The sequence below is a fragment of the Polypterus senegalus genome, chromosome 14 (assembly GCF_016835505.1).
Source record: "Polypterus senegalus isolate Bchr_013 chromosome 14, ASM1683550v1, whole genome shotgun sequence".
Classification (NCBI taxonomy): domain Eukaryota; kingdom Metazoa; phylum Chordata; class Cladistia; order Polypteriformes; family Polypteridae; genus Polypterus; species Polypterus senegalus.
This window is the reverse complement of record NC_053167.1, coordinates 82,485,069-82,502,721: the sequence shown is the minus strand read 5'-3', so window position 1 is coordinate 82,502,721 and position 17,653 is coordinate 82,485,069. Positions and strand designations below refer to the sequence as shown.

The 17,653-nt window shown below is 33.6% G+C and overlaps 1 protein-coding gene across 5 annotated transcripts in view; it reads left to right on the top strand.

Moving 5' to 3' along the window:
• Nucleotides 1-17,653, top strand: part of rasal2 (RAS protein activator like 2) — a 243,142-nt gene that overhangs the window by 113,595 nt on the left and 111,894 nt on the right. For all 5 annotated transcript variants that reach the window (XM_039734424.1, XM_039734422.1, XM_039734425.1 and 2 more), the window contains 2 exons: nucleotides 9,441-9,568; nucleotides 14,699-14,825. In XM_039734424.1, coding sequence (XP_039590358.1) covers nucleotides 9,441-9,568; nucleotides 14,699-14,825 — 255 coding nt within the window. The remainder of the gene's footprint in view (nucleotides 1-9,440; nucleotides 9,569-14,698; nucleotides 14,826-17,653) is intronic.

Sequence of the window (17,653 nt, the reverse complement as noted above, 5' to 3'; positions counted from 1 at the left end):
GTGACCCTGTGAGCTGTGTGAAAGACAGGAAGCACAACTGATGCATGATTCATGTCCTCTGAAAGGAGCTACTTTGTAAATTTGCAGTTTTCTCTGTAGTGTTTTGGGTCTTCTCTCCCTATATGGTATTTATTTTCTTGATACCTGCTTTATTGATGTTCATTTTTTATGCTTATACCAGATTTTACTGTCTGCCTACTGTCATGTACACTACATTCAGCATATACTATCTGATTGAATGTCAGATTATTTTCACACTCTTCCCTTAGTTCGGATATTTTACTGTGATTAACATATTCTTGTTATCTTATATTACACCTTGTTTTATTATGTTGTTTTAAATTATATCCTTAGCTACTTTGTAAAGCGCCTTGTAACAGTGCTTTTTGAGAAAGTTGTTATATATAAATAAAAGCTGACTGATTGATGTAGGTTATTGTATTGTTCAGCAGTCACGCATTAAACAGCCCAGAAACTAAAGTTGTCACTTTTTTAGTCTATTTTTTGAGTTACAAAGCAACAGTCTGTGAAGAGTTATTATCTAGCCAACAACTACTTTGTATGACATGCCTTGGAGAAAACAAAAAAATACAAGAAATGTAATTGATTACCAATAACCAGGTCACCCAAGTAAGTAAACTAAAATAATATGCAATAAAATTACATATATTTTCATAATTCAGGGATAAACAGTCAGTATTCAGTTGCTGTATGAGAAGAATGGGTGGACAGATGCATGCCTCAGATGCATCAGCACTGAGAACAAAAAGTCCACATAATTTTATGATACGTAAAAAGATAATTTATGTAAGGTTAGAAACAAGGTTTTACAAAGACATAAAATGAAGGCATACTTATCAAAATGTTGAAAAGATGTAGGTGTGGTGCTAAAAAGATAGTGTAAATGATCTTAAGCATATATCATCTGCTGTGAGGCAGAGTTGCAGCAGAGTCAGAGCTTTGGCATGTATTATAGTAGTGTGAAATGGTTCTAATTGCCGAACAATACATTTATTGTAACCTGGTTAAACATGTATGTAATGACATGACATTTTATCATTTTGTCTCATATACATCTTCATGACTGAGTATTCAGCAACAGTTAGTAAGTATGCTTCACTGTTGCTAGTTTTTTTAGGTTAAATGGGCTTTGTCTTGTCCCTTTTGAAACTTGTCCACTGGGACCTATGCTCAAAAACATTACCATGGACAGAATAAGGAATGGGCAATAATTAGATACTGTATTTAGAAAAGTCTAGGTTATGTGGCTTCAGGTTTTAATCTCCATCAGTTTTCTTATTTAGGATTGCTAATGTAAGAAATGTTTTGACTTAAGTTTGGAACCCTTAGCTTCTTTTACTCCTCAAGATAAAAAAAAATGCTAAGAAATGGAACAAAAGCTAACCTGGTCCCCATTTGCAATTGTGTGTTTAGTTTATTAAGACATGCCTGTCTCAGTAAAAAAAAAAAATAGAAAGAAACAGTAAAGAAAAATGAAAGAACTGAGGTTAGTGAGTAATCAGTATTAGTTTGCTCTGATCCACTAAGCATTCTGATTATTTTTTTACAACTGGAAAATCCACATTATTAGAAACGACAGAATGAGAGCACTGATACACCATAAAATTAATGACATTTCATTAACAGCAAGGACTGGCTTCTGATTTATGAATTAACTGGCCATTTCGTCCATCAATAAATGGAGTTTGATATCCTAGTCTAGATGAACAATTTACTAAAGACAGTAAAATTCAGTTCTCCAGGCTTAGATCATCCCTAGAGCAATGTGACCCAACAAGCTATTCAATAAAATGGTTCAGTATTTTTAGAATGAAGGGCTCCCCAATGCATTCATTCTTCTATGTACATAAAAATTAATCAATATTTTATAATTGTGTGCAGTTAATTTTCATTAATAGCATCCTCATTCCAAATGTAGATAATTGATCCTGTTAATGTGAAGGGCTGACTTAGCAGCAAGGATTAGTTTACCAGCTAAACAGTGGCTGTTGATGCGTGCTGACACGCAAGCAGAAACACTTGAAGGTTCAGTCAAGGACAAACAGCGAGTAAGATGCCCAGGTGCCTTGCATTGCTGGTTTACTGTGAGGTAATGGAGAACAAAAGAGCAGTTTAGGATATCTTCATTAAATTTTAAATAAATGCAAACCATTTCTAATGTATTTTGTCTTATAGAAATGCAAATACTATTTATAATATAAATGTAAAATAACAATTGTAAAAAATGTTTCATTAAAATTGTTGGATAATTTTGATTTACCTCAGCAGATATTTTTTGGGGGAAAATTTATCCTGCAATTCTTAATTGTCCTCTTTGGTGCTTTTATACATTTATCATGTTACTTTATCGCCTATTGGCTAGAGCATTAGGCTGTAAATCTAGAGGTTGCTGTTTTCATTTCTCACCTCTAACCTACTGCATGACCTGAGTCATTTAAGTCACTTACCCTATTAGTTATCCATGTGAAGAAATATGGAAACTATGATAAGAGTGCTAGATAAGAGAATAACCTCCATAAATATAAAAAAACACATGACAAAAGCAGAGTTGAAATTATGTGGTTATTTTCCCTATTTTAACCATTTATGCAAATCCAAGTACAACTTTAGAATATTCAGCACTAAAATGTTCTGAAATATCAGAAAAAAAATTATGTTTGAACTTCTAATGTTTTTCAGCTGTTTCAGATATAAATAAATATGTTTTCAGGTCATGCAGACAGATGAAGCTGCCAAAACACTGCTGTCTTTAAAAGGCTATCATCAAAAATGTATTATTCAAATCATCATCTGTGTAGATTCCTCTAATCATCCATCACTTAAACTCGTTTAATCCCAAGACAGTTTTTTTCCAACACAGTTTTTCCAAATTGCCAGTTTCACTTGGTCAGTTTCTTAAGTTTCTTTGTTGTTGTGTGCATTACACAGGCATGTTAAGGCAAGATCTCTGCAGGTTTTTCATTTTCTTTATTCTTTTGTTTTGCCTAGTATTCTGTTGAAATTTACTGTAAGGCTGTGGAATAGTATTGTAGCTTGTGGTTGATGAGCTGTCAGCATGCTCCTGATGAGTAATCCTCTAGCCAGTAAAACAAATGGACAAAGCAGTTTTGAAAATGGTTAGATGGATAGCATGCATCAGACAAGTTCTTAGTAATCTTAATTATTAAACTTCAGAATTGTGCAAGCTTAACACAATCAGAGATTGTTTTCTTCTTTATGCTAATGATTTCATATACAGTGAGTTTATGTGATATGTACAGTGTACACTTCTTCTTCCCTTATCAAAATTTAACCTTTTCTTGATAGGTCTCTTTCACCTTTAGTGAGATCATATAAATAACAATTTTTAATTTCAAAATAGCTAGAAAATGAGAAAAAGAATACTTCACAATCTAATTTTGTACATTAAATGATAAAAGAAAAGCAGTAATCCCCATTTATACCAGGAAGTCTATCTGGTTATGTTCTCACCATGTCTGTGTGCTTTTTTCTGTGTAGCTATTACTGCCTTACTAATGTGCTTGAATAAATCAGGTGTCATACTCATGTTGCTGATACTATAAAAAAATTTAGTGTTCGGTTTGAATCTAATTTTATATAGCATAGTTCGCCTTTAACAGGCAATATAAAACTCTTTTTTTTTGTGTCACATTATATATTTATAGTAAGTGTATAACTAGCGTTAGGGAAAGAAGAAAAAAATTGGTGTTTATAACTTAAATATAAATCTGATCATAAAAAATGTCTTTGTATATATTTTTATTTCCTGCTTTCTCTTTTAAAGTGGCCTTAATCTTTTTAACTTTGTGAGATACAGATCGTTCCAGAACCTGTATAAAAAAAATAGAAAATGATGCCCACATACCACCTGACCATTTCTTTTACGATATTTTACTTGAGGGGTCACTCAGGTATAAACAGACTGTGCTAGGTAGGTTCACAGTGTAATAGTGTAAAATATATATGACTCTTGTTGTAATGAGAAGGTTTCTAGATTCTCAAACTGACTTTAAGGCACACAAAGGGGATATCTGATTTTCACCGGGTTCCAAGTCTGATTTCTGCTACCGAAAAAACAGAATAAACTAAAGATGTATTTCTTTCAGATAGGTTTGCAACAAGCAACAGTGCAGATGGAGCACATACTGTGCCCTTAATTTTCTGCCAGATGCCCAGTTCGGCTGTGGATCAGCTTTTTGGCAATGACTTTTCCTAAAGTTTAGACTCCGTTTGCCAATGCGCAATGCAGACGGTAATGTTGAAACATGACTTTCTCTTTCACACACCAATTTTTTCAGAACATGAGGATTTTGATTTGATTGCATCAAAATCAATAATCATTTTCCTGAGGTAAAATGGTAGGGAAAGATCAAATATGACAAATAGTTGAAAAAAACAAAATAAGACAAGAGAAATTTCTTGTGCAGTGGGTGAAATACAGAATAATTTAATCAACACTCAAAATTATATGCCAAAAAAAAACACTCTTACTACTTTTAAAATCTTTTTAACTATAGGGGAGCATGGAAATGTGTATGAAACTTTGTTCTTGGCTGAAATGTGACTTTATCTGTGCAAGGATAAAGTGTTTTTTGCTATTGCATGGCAATAAGCTTTATCCCTCCTGAGGTTTGACTTAAGCTGGAGTGTTCATTCCACCTCACTCATGGGTTTTCTTGAAGAGAATGAGTGGTGTGAATCCCTGATAATTAGAACATGCCACACATTCTTACTCGTATTTTTAAAAAGGGGCTCGACCCCTCTCTCTTCTTCCCCCACATATGACATACTTGAAGTGTGGTCATAGTGTCAGTGCAGTAGACAGTACTCTGTGTGAAAAATGGGATCAATTTTATTTTACTAGTAGCTGTGAATAGCTCTGGCTCCTTCACCTTCAGTTACGTGGCATTCCAAGGCAGTTTCCATTTAGTAGTTTTCTGTGTGAATTTGTTAGAGTTCTTGCAGTTTAAGGATTAGTAATGTACCAGACTCCTTGAATTTTGCAGAGGACACTCACTTCCTGAAAAATATATATTATTGGCTTTGCTAATATAAAACACAAAAAAGATGATGGAAGAACCACACACTCAGACTGTAAGAAAAATAACACAAAAACATGACTGTTCAACTTCTTGAAACAAACTGATCATTTATAGCATAGGTAGGCAGCACATCATTAGAACAAGTGCCCTGGGACAACAGCAGCATTGGCAGGTCTTATTTGCTGATGAGCTCTTCAACAACTGTGTTTAGGTAGTTTGATTTGGGAAAGAATTCCAAAGGCAGGATGGCTTTAGTGAATTCCAGCAAGATGGCATTCGGACATTAAATGACCTGTGATAAAGAGGCATCAGAAGGAGACATATGTTGCTCTTTTTATCATCTTACTGTGTACTTATAAGAATTAGTCCAATAAACAATACAATATTTTAGATTTCTAGTCTCCCTCCTCCTTTCTGTTACTAGAACATTCTGGCAAATTTATAAAACATTTTGGGTTTGACCATCACCTTTCTCTTGTTGATTATTTTATCTCTAGTATTTACCTTTTTAAAGAAACCTGCTTTATAGCTCAGTTATTCTTTATCAGTAAAGTGTTTTTTTTGTGCAATATAAATTCATTTTATACTCTGTGTGTATAAATTCTAGCTAATTGTATGTGTAGATATAGCAAAAACATATAAATAAATGTCTGAATAACAATTCAAAGTAACTCACTGATTATTTATTATATGTACTGCACACTAAATCCCCAAGTTTGAGTTTGGAATGGATCATCCCACACTTAGCCTAATTTATAGGTGCTACATGGATCATCCTACCACCACTTGCTTCTTGATGAACACCCTTCCCTTGCCTGTACTGTTCCACGTTGTTGTCTTTTTAGAAATGATGGGAGTCTCATTTTTTTTCCCTTCTTGATGCTATCTTCAGACCAATTTGCCAAAGGTATCTTCCCCAGCTGCCTAATGCTCCCTTCAAAATGTCACCGTTATCATTGAGTCCCATAAGTCACACCACCACGCCGAAAAGAAAGAAGAACTTTGTGATTTGTATTAAATAAGATTTTAGACTTTTCATCTCTGCTGTTTGCTTCCCTAATACATAATTTAGTTGGATTAAAATTGAAAGGATGATTGAGTATAAAAAGAGGGAAATAACACTGTAACTTACAGAAAGGTTAATAATGTATAATTGTATTGATTTCGCATTCAGAAGTCCTTTGAAGACACTGTAAAAATAGGTAGTCTGATACCTTACTGAACAACTAATACAGAACAATATAGTTTTTAATAATGTGACTCCCCACAACTTTTTGCAATTAGATAAACATATATGAAATTGGATGGACAAATGCATACTCTGAAGAGAACTGTTCACAATTGCTTTATCTTTGGAAATATGTGTAACTGAGAAGGGTCTGCAATATTCAGTCTTGTTAAATTGTTTTTGAATGTTTTCAAACTAGGGATCAAGCTTAGCAAAATGAAATACATTATTGCATTCATCCACCCATTTATTGAAGCCCCTTTAAAAAATTGGACAATTGCTGTGATTGAAGCCCTTTCCTTTCAGCAATGAATACACAGAAAATTTAAACCTAAAAGGGCCCAAGTCCATTGAAGGGCATATTTCTAAAACCAGCTGATATAATTTCATTGATGCCTAAAATCAATGTTAAATACTGAACTCTCCATGCAGCATCTTTGAAGCCAAGTCATTTATCATTCTAAATTGACACAAGGTTTTTTTTATGTCTATACCGATGATGTTAGCAGTCACAATTTTTATGATTTCATGCGTTATATTTTATCTAAAGTTGACACTATGCTGAGCCATGAGCAGTTTAGGGTAAAAAGTACTATAGAAAAATGTCCAAAATACAGTATTCATACAAGACAATATCTGATCTAAAGGTTATAGATGATTTTATGCCAAGCCATATTCAGTTTAGCCAGGATATACTAATGAGGAGCTTTTCCATTGCATGCAAGCAAATACATTGGTATAAATCACGTACATCCAAGAAATATTCTAAATCTGCTCTACAGCTGAGATTCAAGTTCAGGACGATCTGTAATTTACCATTTAGGCATTAATAAAGATAATTAAACCATGATGCTGAAGTTTAGTGTTCATATAGCCATCAATCCACTTGATAAATTCATTTATCACAAAAAAATAAAATGCATGGTGGAGCAGTGGTGTGTGGAGTTTCCTCAAAGGTTTCAGAAAATTTGGTTCAGATCTCAGCCGGTTAATCCCCTTGTGGAGTTTACATATTTCTGTCAGTGTCTGCATACAGTTTTCCAAACACTATGGCTTTCTACCAACATCCTAAAGACCCTGCTTTGAAATAAGTGGGTTAAGAGAATGAATGAACATTATGGATTCATCTTAGCTATCAACAGTTCTCAGAATAGTGGAACAATTGTCAAATTTTACATTTTGAAAGGATTAGTCTTCTATTTAATTGTCTTTCTGTCTTAATTTAAAATATTGTAACATATTTAACTGATCACTGTCAAAAATCACTTTACCTGACTCAACTGGCTATATAGTAGCAGAAGTAATATATAATATATATTAACATCCAGAATGCACTTCACAGCCAGCACACTAGTAAGGTGTTTATAGCAGTACTTGTGTGCCCTCCTGTGGTTAAATTCACTCTGTTTGAATTTTAACATACATGCCTCAGGGTTCAGAGTCAATGATTATTCTTGGCCTATAATACAAGTTTTTACATGCATACTCTTTGATTAAAAAAACTACATTTTAAAAGTAATTCTAACTTTGTGAGTTGTAAAAAAAAATGATTCTATAAAAGCATTTTTCTAATCTATGGATATTGTAGTAAATGTTTAGCTTTCCTTGTGTTTATCTTGTTTCAAAATTTGTATATAAGTAACTTTTGTGTGGCTGTTTGTATGCTTGTGTTATTCTGTTTGATCTCAGAGATTGTGAAATAGATAATATTAATATATACACTTAATATGATGCAACTGTTATCAATCAGTTATGTCTTTCTTATAGTGGTATCTCCAAAATCAAATCTAATTAATAGTAAAGAGTAAGGATGTCATGATACCAGAATATTTGCATTCACTACCAATACCAATGAAATTTTATTATACTCAATACCTTTCGATACCATGGCAAAAACAAAAATCCATTTTAATGGCTTTTATTAAAGTACCTCCATTTATTTAAATGAACAACACTGACCCTTTTCTGTAATACAATATAAAATATATAAATGCTAACAGTAACAACAGCTTTAAAATAATGGTATCTCCATCAAGTAGTTACCCAACTATAATTTAAGTAAACAAGTATTGACATTCATAAATTTCAAAATACAATGCAAGACTTGAACTTTATTATGTGTCATAAATGGGAATCCCACCAGTTTAACAACAAATGAGGTTCAAAATTTTTGGAGGATTTCACTGTAATGTTTATAAAGAATGAAATATCATGAACTATTTGATGTACTGTATCTTAGCATGTACATATTCTAAATTTATTCTCTGTCAGTTTCTCTCCAGTTATTGAAAACTACTGCTTAAAATCAATATTAAATATAAAAATGTAAACATTATTTATGTACTATTGAAGTAGTGAATTACAAGATTATTCAAGAAATTTCCATTTAAACCAACTTTTTAAAGCGGTTTTTGCAACTATATGCTTTTAAATTCTGGTTTTTCAGTGAACCAGTCAGTAAGGTTTGTAATTCAGTATTTGCTATTGTAAGATTTAATTTTGCATGCATAATTAGCCATCCGGTACTGCACAGCGCGAGCACAAGGATGGGGTTGTGACATGTGTGTACGAAGCAGATCAGGTAATGATCTTAATGTATATATGGGTTAAAGTTCTGTGCATGGCTGCTATAGCGCTGGCCTTGCAAAGCATTATGAGGCACAGAGAAAAGTGATTTATCTTAGTTGGCTGCATGGTGAATTTCCAGAAAACATCTGGCAAACAAAGTCACTAGCGAGGACACAAGGACACAGCATATTTGCTGTGAAAAATGCTTTGTCAAATTTTAGCTATCAACATTATTGTTGACTATTTAGTTAATGTATTTTATGAGGGTTTTTTATTGTGGCAAATGATGAAATCTCAAATATCACTGGGATTTTAATAAGAAAATGGCAGTGCTTATCAAGACATTTATTTTTGAAAACAAAGCACTGCCATTTTCAAATTACTGTTTGCTCACAAGTGTTTACTTTCTACTGTATGACAGAACACATTGGTTATACTCAGTAACAGTGAGTCACAGGTATATGTGTATTTTTTTCAATTAAATATCACATCTATCTAATTGTCTTTTTGCAACTTTATTTTATGTATGTTTGTTGTTACTAATTTATCTTTTTTTTTTCTTTTTTGTTTTTTATTCAAAGATGTAAAAGGTCCACCTACCCACAGAATGTCTTGCGGTCAGTCGCCGTACACTGAAACCACTACATGGGAAAGAAAATACTGTATTCTCACTGATAGTCAACTAATATTGCTCAACAAGGAAGAAGAGGTAAATATATATATATGTCTGTGAATCTCAGGAATACTTTTTCTTTTAATGAAAAATATATTACATACATTTTAAATGTTTCAATCTGTACAATTCTGACAAAAATGAAGCTTTTTTTTAACAACAAGCAGGTTTTGTTTGTTACAATCTTTCTTATCATAAAAAATCACTAAGTTTAGCTAAGTTTACCCTTTTAACAAGTGCTTTATCTGTTTTACATTGATCATCCCATTACTCAACAAATGTCCTCCGAATGTGAATTTATTCTTTAGTTGTTTGAATTTGTAGTACAAAGAAATAATTTCTTCTTAAAAACATTGCCTATCAGGGATATTTATAGATATTTTAACATGAAAGACTATTTTAACTGTAGCTCCATTTGTTTTTTTTTAGTAGCTGTAAACATTTGAACTAGGTATCAAATGAGTTTATTACTTTTTGTTATTTATGGGGTACTAATTTCTGGATGTGTTTCTTTATTAAGTTGGTGGCACTATGGCATAGAATCTAGAGTTACTGCATCATGATTCTAGCATCCAGGATTCAAGTACTGTGCATGGTCATGTTTGCAGGGCTAACACATTCTCCCCCATGCTTACATTGGGTTCTAAGTACTCCCAGAGAAATGTGCGTGTTAGTTTAATTGGCAACTGAGGACTAATGAATTATGCAATTGAAATTTCATCCTTATCTGTCTGTTATAAAAGAAAATCTTCAGACGAGACAAGACTATTGCCAAGAGATTTTTTCAAGTCCCACCCTCCTCTCAACCATTTTTGGTTAATGGCCCACACCCATGGTCCTATCACCTCTCATTTGTGAAAATGCTTTTGTCAGACACAGATCCTGCGCTCTCAGCTCTTATGAATTATTCTGTTTTCTTCACTTTAAGTTCCCAATAAAATAAGACTTATTATGTTCAAATCTTATTGAAGAATTTCATCCGAAAGGATTATCAACAGAAGAAAGGAGCACACGGGCAATCCTAGCACAGAGAAACAATGAAGTCAAACGAATTAACGCGAAAATTGTCAATCAGTTACAACGGGAAATTGGTTAAATGCGTATCAACAGAATATGCTGAAACAGTTGGTGGTGACTGTGCGGAAGATGAAAACATCAACTTACAATATCCAATTAAATATCTACAACTGTTAACACCGTCCGGTCTTACTGTTGTAAGAATGATGTATCATAATGTTATTGCGTAATTTATGTATGAGTGATGGGCTATGCAATAGGACAAGATTAGTTGTATTCAAAATTGGTCTAACAATTCTGACATGTAAAATTTTAACAGGCAACAAGAAAGGTAATGTAGTACATCTTCCGCGGATAACATTAGGCACATCAGGAGATCTTGATATGCCATTCGTATTAACACGTTTACAGTTTCCTGTTAGAACAGCTTATGCCATGACAATTAACAAATCACAGGGGCAAACATTCGAAAAAAAAATTTTTTTTGAGAAAAAGAAACAATATTCACTCATGGGCAGTTATACGTTGAGTTGTCATGATGTAACTCCAAACACGGAATCAAAATTCAAAGCAATTTTGATGAAAAATTAATTCCAAATAATGTTTTTACTGAAGTTTTACAGTAAAAGTGTAAGTTTAAAAAGTATTTGCGTGTTAATTTCAAAGCCAAACATTACGAAAATGTATAACGCAACGAATACCTCTAACACAACATGAAACATAATTTTCTTTCAATTTATTATGCTTTATTTACTATTTTTTTACTATGGTTAATTACTTACTGTATTGTAAAACAGTTAGGTCTATTATGCATATGTAACAATTCACATGAAACTAAAAATCTGTTTAAATTGTACATCTGCTTTCCCATATGTGAACGACAGAGCTGCAAAGTGGCTAATGCGTAGTGCCTGCCCTGGGGTTGGCGAGCGAAGCAAGCAGGGGGCAGAGCCCCCTAGTTTTTCAAAATTAGAAAATACCTGTTGCCATACACTACATGTCTGGCAATGTAAATGTATGTTGACCTGTTAGTCTACAAATTGCAAAGTTTACTATGAAAATCCTTGAGAAATTTTACCAAATCTGTACAGCAATCTGGAATTGATTACCTTTAGAAGTAAAGTATACAATTTGTTAATTTAACTAAAATTCTTTTATTTTCTATAGCTTTGACAGGCTCTCTGGGCAGGGTTTATTCTAGCCTTGTGACCGATACTGCCAGCCCAGACTCTAGGTACCAATGACACTCAGTCTTAATGTTAGATATAGAGATAGTTATGAGATCTAAATATTTTACAGAAAAGTATGATGTTTTGAGTACATGTAATACAAAATAATAATGTTAGATATAGATAGACAGATAGATAGATAGACATGGTTATAAGATATAAATATAGTATAGTATGAGAATGTGATCTTAATGCATGTTTACCATATGTAATTGAATCATGCTTTTGTTAAGTTTACATTACACAAACAACATGATCTTTTACGGTAATCATTTGAAATCTATATTCTCCTGGAAATCTCATAGTAATCTTGCATTCAAGGCCATTCTTCTGTCTTCAAAGTTGTCTGCAATATAACTGAATGTCTTCATATATGCTATCTGAAACAACACGTGTGGACTGATATACTAAATATGTGTTTCACAAGAATTAATGGACAGACATGAGATTAGGGAATCCATTCCCGGGCTCCCTGGACATTTTTCATTCCCGCATTCCCAGGAATGAAACTGCTGTAATTCCCGGGAAACCGGGAACGGCCAAGCTCGCATATATAGCGTGTAAAAGTGTAAAAATCGATCAAGAAATAACAGAGTTATAGTTGAAAATATTAAGTGGCACGGTTTTTTGGCCCACGGTGTAGTGTTTTGCAGATTCATTCAGTCAACCAGCAGCAGTCGTCAGTCTCCCAGCTCCGACTAAGATTGAGCACAGTGGACTGGGAAGAGTCTGCACTCGGCAGCTCAGGAATACCGGGACAGGGCAGACTTCATTGACGTCTGTCAGGCAACAGCTTTGAACAGCAACTTGAAATTGCAATGCGTCAGTCTGTTGCAACCGCATTATCTATACCAAGAAACTTGCCATCACAGAATGATGACAAGAAACTGGATGCATCAGTAAAAGCTGAAATGGCAGTGTTTCACAGCAACGCAAGCGCGGGCATTGTTTAGAACAAGTGTATCAGTATCTGATCAGGTAGATCGTGTTGCATCCAAAAAAAATTTTTTTTAAATGTTAGTCTATCATATATCCTCCCTATGGCATTTGCCACTTGACTGACATACAGGGCGGCCAGTCTGAGATCTCTTTCCTTCTAACACACTGGTCATCCCACATGCACCCATACAATCAGATTGTGATTCAGACTACGAATGCCATGAATGTAATTACCCCGATCTACATGCTGTCAAATAAACAAACCACACGCCGTGGCTTTGCCTCTGATGCTGACGTGCAGTGAGTGTGTACGCCTGATGAGCCCAGAATGCATTATTTGACAGTAAAACTATGCAATGCACTATATATATATATATATATATATATATATATATATATATATATATATATATATAATTTTTAATGTAGGTAGATCATTTCGACCTGGTCATTTTAAAAGTAGCTCACAAGCTGAAAAAGTGTGGGCACCCCTGAACTAGATACATGTACTTATATGACAGCATGAACTGCTTGTAGATAAGGTTATTCTTTTATTGGTGTCAACATATTGCAGTAGTTTTATTAAAAATAAGTGTCGGCCATTCTAAAACCGTTCACATGTGAGATGCCCGTGCACTGTGTCATTCCCGGGAATGACATGCAGGATTCCCGAATTCCCGGGAATGGATAAACCCGTCCGGGAATGGATTCTCTACATGAGATAATTGTATCAAAGAAAAAGCATAACAAAATCATCCATCACAAAAGACGTAACATGCCCTGCTAGAACATGTTAAAGGGACCTTGAAACCAGAGTTTGGATTGATGTACCTAATGGCTTAAATGTACCCACAGTGTTAAGAGTAGAATGTCATTTTGGTTGACAGAGTGACAGTCATTGTGATAGGTAAACCAACAAGAAGGCATAAAATTTAGGTTTGTATTACTTGGACATGATGGACAAGATGCACCCAGTCGCCAGGTAGCCACTACTAAATACAAAATAAAATGAGTCATGAATTAAGCGGTAAAATAGTTGCCAACTCATAAAGGACCTATTTGGCAAATGGCAATGTACAGTCACACTGAATCTTTCAGACAGTAAACTTTACGTTTGCAAAAGCAGAGTTCTGGTACATGTCAGAATAAGAAGACAGATTGTTTCATAGGGTTTGATCAGTGAGAGAATCAAGGTAATGGAGCCCTGAAAAGTCACATGCAAACCAGTCTCCATACTATACATTGGAACAAGGACTATCATAAATTGGAGACAGCCTCCCAGACCAGTTTTCCCACCTTGGTTTGGCCATCTCATTATCAAGTGTTGCTGGGTAGATTTTAAGGATGCTTTAGTCTACTTTTACAATACACAGGATAAAAGAGAAACTTAGACAAGAAAATCTGCATTTTAAAATGACTAAGTCAGAGCCCTGACCTCAGTCTTATTCAATTGCTGTGGCATAATCTGTAGCAAACTGTTTGTGCAAGACATCTCAGAAATGTAAATGTGTTGAAATAATTCTATGAAGTGCAATTGGCCAAAATATCTCCTAACCTCAGGACAGAACTGCTTAAGGATTCACATACCTTTTCTGTCCTTGACTTGAACATTTAAATCATTTGTTAAAGATACGACAATATGCATTTTAGTTATACAGAAAATCTTGTGATGTGTACCCCTATACAACTTTTCTTTTTTTTAACTATCTAAATTCTTTTTGTATCTTTAAAATATCAAATGTTTAAAGGAAATACAGTACTGTACTTTAAATGAGATTCTTTTCTTTTTTTCCAAGTAAACTTTAATAATTTTATTGAAGTTGTATAACAACATGAAGAGTTTGGTTCGGTATGTGTTTGGTATGTGTGTGTGTATATATATATATATGTACAGTATTGTGTGTATGTATATATGTATACAGTATAAGATAATTTTTTCCTGAAGTATAGTACAGTAAACCTTTTGTTTAAAACCATACAGATGCCAGTTGAAGTGCTTCATGAAAATCAGTCTGAGGCCGCTAAAGGACGCAGTCTACGCCGTACAGTCAGTGTGCCGTCAGAGGGTCAGTTCCCAGAGTACCATACAGATGGAGTTCCAAAAATAGGTATACAGAGAATTTTTTACAGTTTTAAGATTTAAAATTAAACTAAACTAAAACTCAATTCTAATGCCAAACATTTATTTTTGGCCATGTATTCTAAAAACAAAATGTATTTATTTTGACCATCTAACTTGATTGATGTTTTTTTTTTTAACGAAACATGTTATTTTATTTATAACAGTACAGTCTACTAAGTATAATGTTTATATATGTGTGTCATAAATTTATGTCTTTCATCAAAAGTATTCTAGAATAGTTTTTTTAAGGAACAAAGGCTGTTTAAATCGATAAAGAAATCCATGCAGGCATAAGGCAGAATTTGCACATATAATATGTAATTTTTTCCAGACCAGCTTATTCTAATTCAAGATCACTTAACCTAATGTTACCTGCACCATCACTATGTATGCTCATTAAAACTCTTAAATTCGTGGTTGAAAAAATCAATTTTGGGAGGCCAGTACAGCAAGCTCATGCAGAATATACAGACAATGTCTAAGATTATATTTGGACCGTAGCTTCTGGAGTTGTAATGCAACAACATCAGTGTTGGCACAACAGTTTTCAGCTCATGTTGAAGGTGTCTTTATTCTCTTGGGATATTCTAGAATTTGCACCCTGATGTCTCTTTAGAACTTCCCAACTTTCCCTCCTGGAACTTTGTACTGAAGACCAGTGTGATTACTAAAACCAACAAAAGTCTTCTTTTGAAACATCTGAATACCCATCCCGGTTCAACCCATCACAGACGTCTAAGTGATAGACTCCATGTACTCATTTAATATGAGACTAATCTCATTCAATTTGAGATCAATAACTATAATGGCCATTTAGCTCTAAATATAGGACTAGTTACTTAAATTCTGTTTTCTCTCTTGTATTTTACTTTATTTTTGACACCCATTGCACACCCAACCTAGGGGTTATATGCTTCAATTGCCCTCACCAAGATTTCTTGTTTTTTGTCCAGCAAAAATTTTCGGGAGTTTTTTCTTGTCTTATTAGAGAGTCTAGCCTGGTGGGGGAGGGGGGCTGTCAATTAAGAAGAGCCTTTTAAAGCCCATTGAGGTATTCTTTATGTGATTTTGGGCTATAAAAAATAAATTGTTATAAAAGCCGGTCACAGATGATGATCTGATTACAACTGAAAGACTGTTAACTGGAGCTGCAAAGCCATCATTCTACCATTTTGCTGTACCATTTCACAAAATCAACATATACATACTTTTGAGTTACCCTGCCTTTTATGTTTTTTGTTGCTTAAGAAGAAATTTGTCACTGATGTCGAAAGGATACTTTATTTTACCTGAGTATAAGTGAGAGCTTAAAATAAAATAAAAAAGTTTGTTTATTTTATACTACAGCACAAGAAGCATTTTGTCTCCTGTATCAGTCACAGGGTATCTGTCAGACAACCAAAGAAGATGCAGCAGCATTGACATAAACTTCTTCCTCCTGAAAGCAGATTTGTCAAGTAAAAACCCAAGAAAATTAGGGTTTATTTTATTTTGGCATTACTGTTCATGTTTTAATGGTCTCTGCTATTACACCTAATATTAAAAGAAAGTCTATATCTTCTATATAATGCACCAGCTAAGTTTGTTTGTCCTTTATACAAAACTTTGTTTTTTAAACCAAGTATTTGAAATTTGGAACACAAGTACTTCATACTGTAAATCAGGTTTTCAATAAATAACAGTACCACACAAGCTTGATTGTGTTATGATGGTTATCACATATAACTTTTGTTTCATCAAGCATTTTGCTCTCTATTTGTGTCATAGCCTCAAGGCTATGAAACTTGGGCCATATTGAGTCTGAAATTATTTAATGTAATTTGGGGCACTTTACTCTAGAAGGAAAAACCAAGAATTTAAAAAGAAGCTTTCCAATACTAATAATAGTCATGTACTAAATAAAATAAGTTTAGTTTTTTTTTGGTAATACTGTATGTAATTTTTGTTACTTTTTCATTTCATCTCTTTCCTACTTTTTATGCAGATACTGCCAAGTAATTCAGCTAGTACAATTATTACAGTGAAAATTATGAAAGTATGTATTTTAGTTAAAATTTCAGTTAAACTGATATATTGTAAGCAACTTCATACTGCTGCTGAAGCATATCAGAAAGGTTATGTTCAAGGTACAATGTCAAACTCTGATTCTGTAATATAATAGCATCCTTGCATTACCAAGCTCAGAAGTGCACACTGCTGATATGCAGAAAATGACCTGCTACTAAATTTTTTTTCATTTACAATTTGCTAGACTGATGTTGATTTCTTTGTATACATCTCAATGAGAAACAGTAAAAACTTGGTTTAATAAGGTATGCATTGTTTCTAATGCAAGTTCTTTTTTATTCAATGATTCTGAAGAATTTTGCAGTGTTTTAGTGTAATTTCTGAATTGAGCTGTCTTTGGACTTCTTTTTGTTATTTAGTTTTAAAGTATGATTTTTTGAATGTGTTTTCTTTATGTGCTTATGCAGTTTTTATTATGTCCATTTTCAAATGGATCATAACTGCAGAGACTTTAAAATTACCTTTGACACGACTGGTTAGAATGAGAAATTCTCTTTCTGTAGACATTTTTAGGAACCAGGAAAACTTACTGACAGTTCCTTATATGCAAATAGCCTTTAAACTTTAAACAACCTCTGTTAGCTTGTAAAACCATTTAGAGGGAGAGACATGATTAACAGCCCTGGTGTATGTAATTTCAAATTGACATTTACCTCAAGAAAGCACAAGATTTGCTAGGTTAAAGTTTTTATCATTAACAAAACAATGATGCTGTCATTCTTTGCATGCCATAACAGATGTATAAAA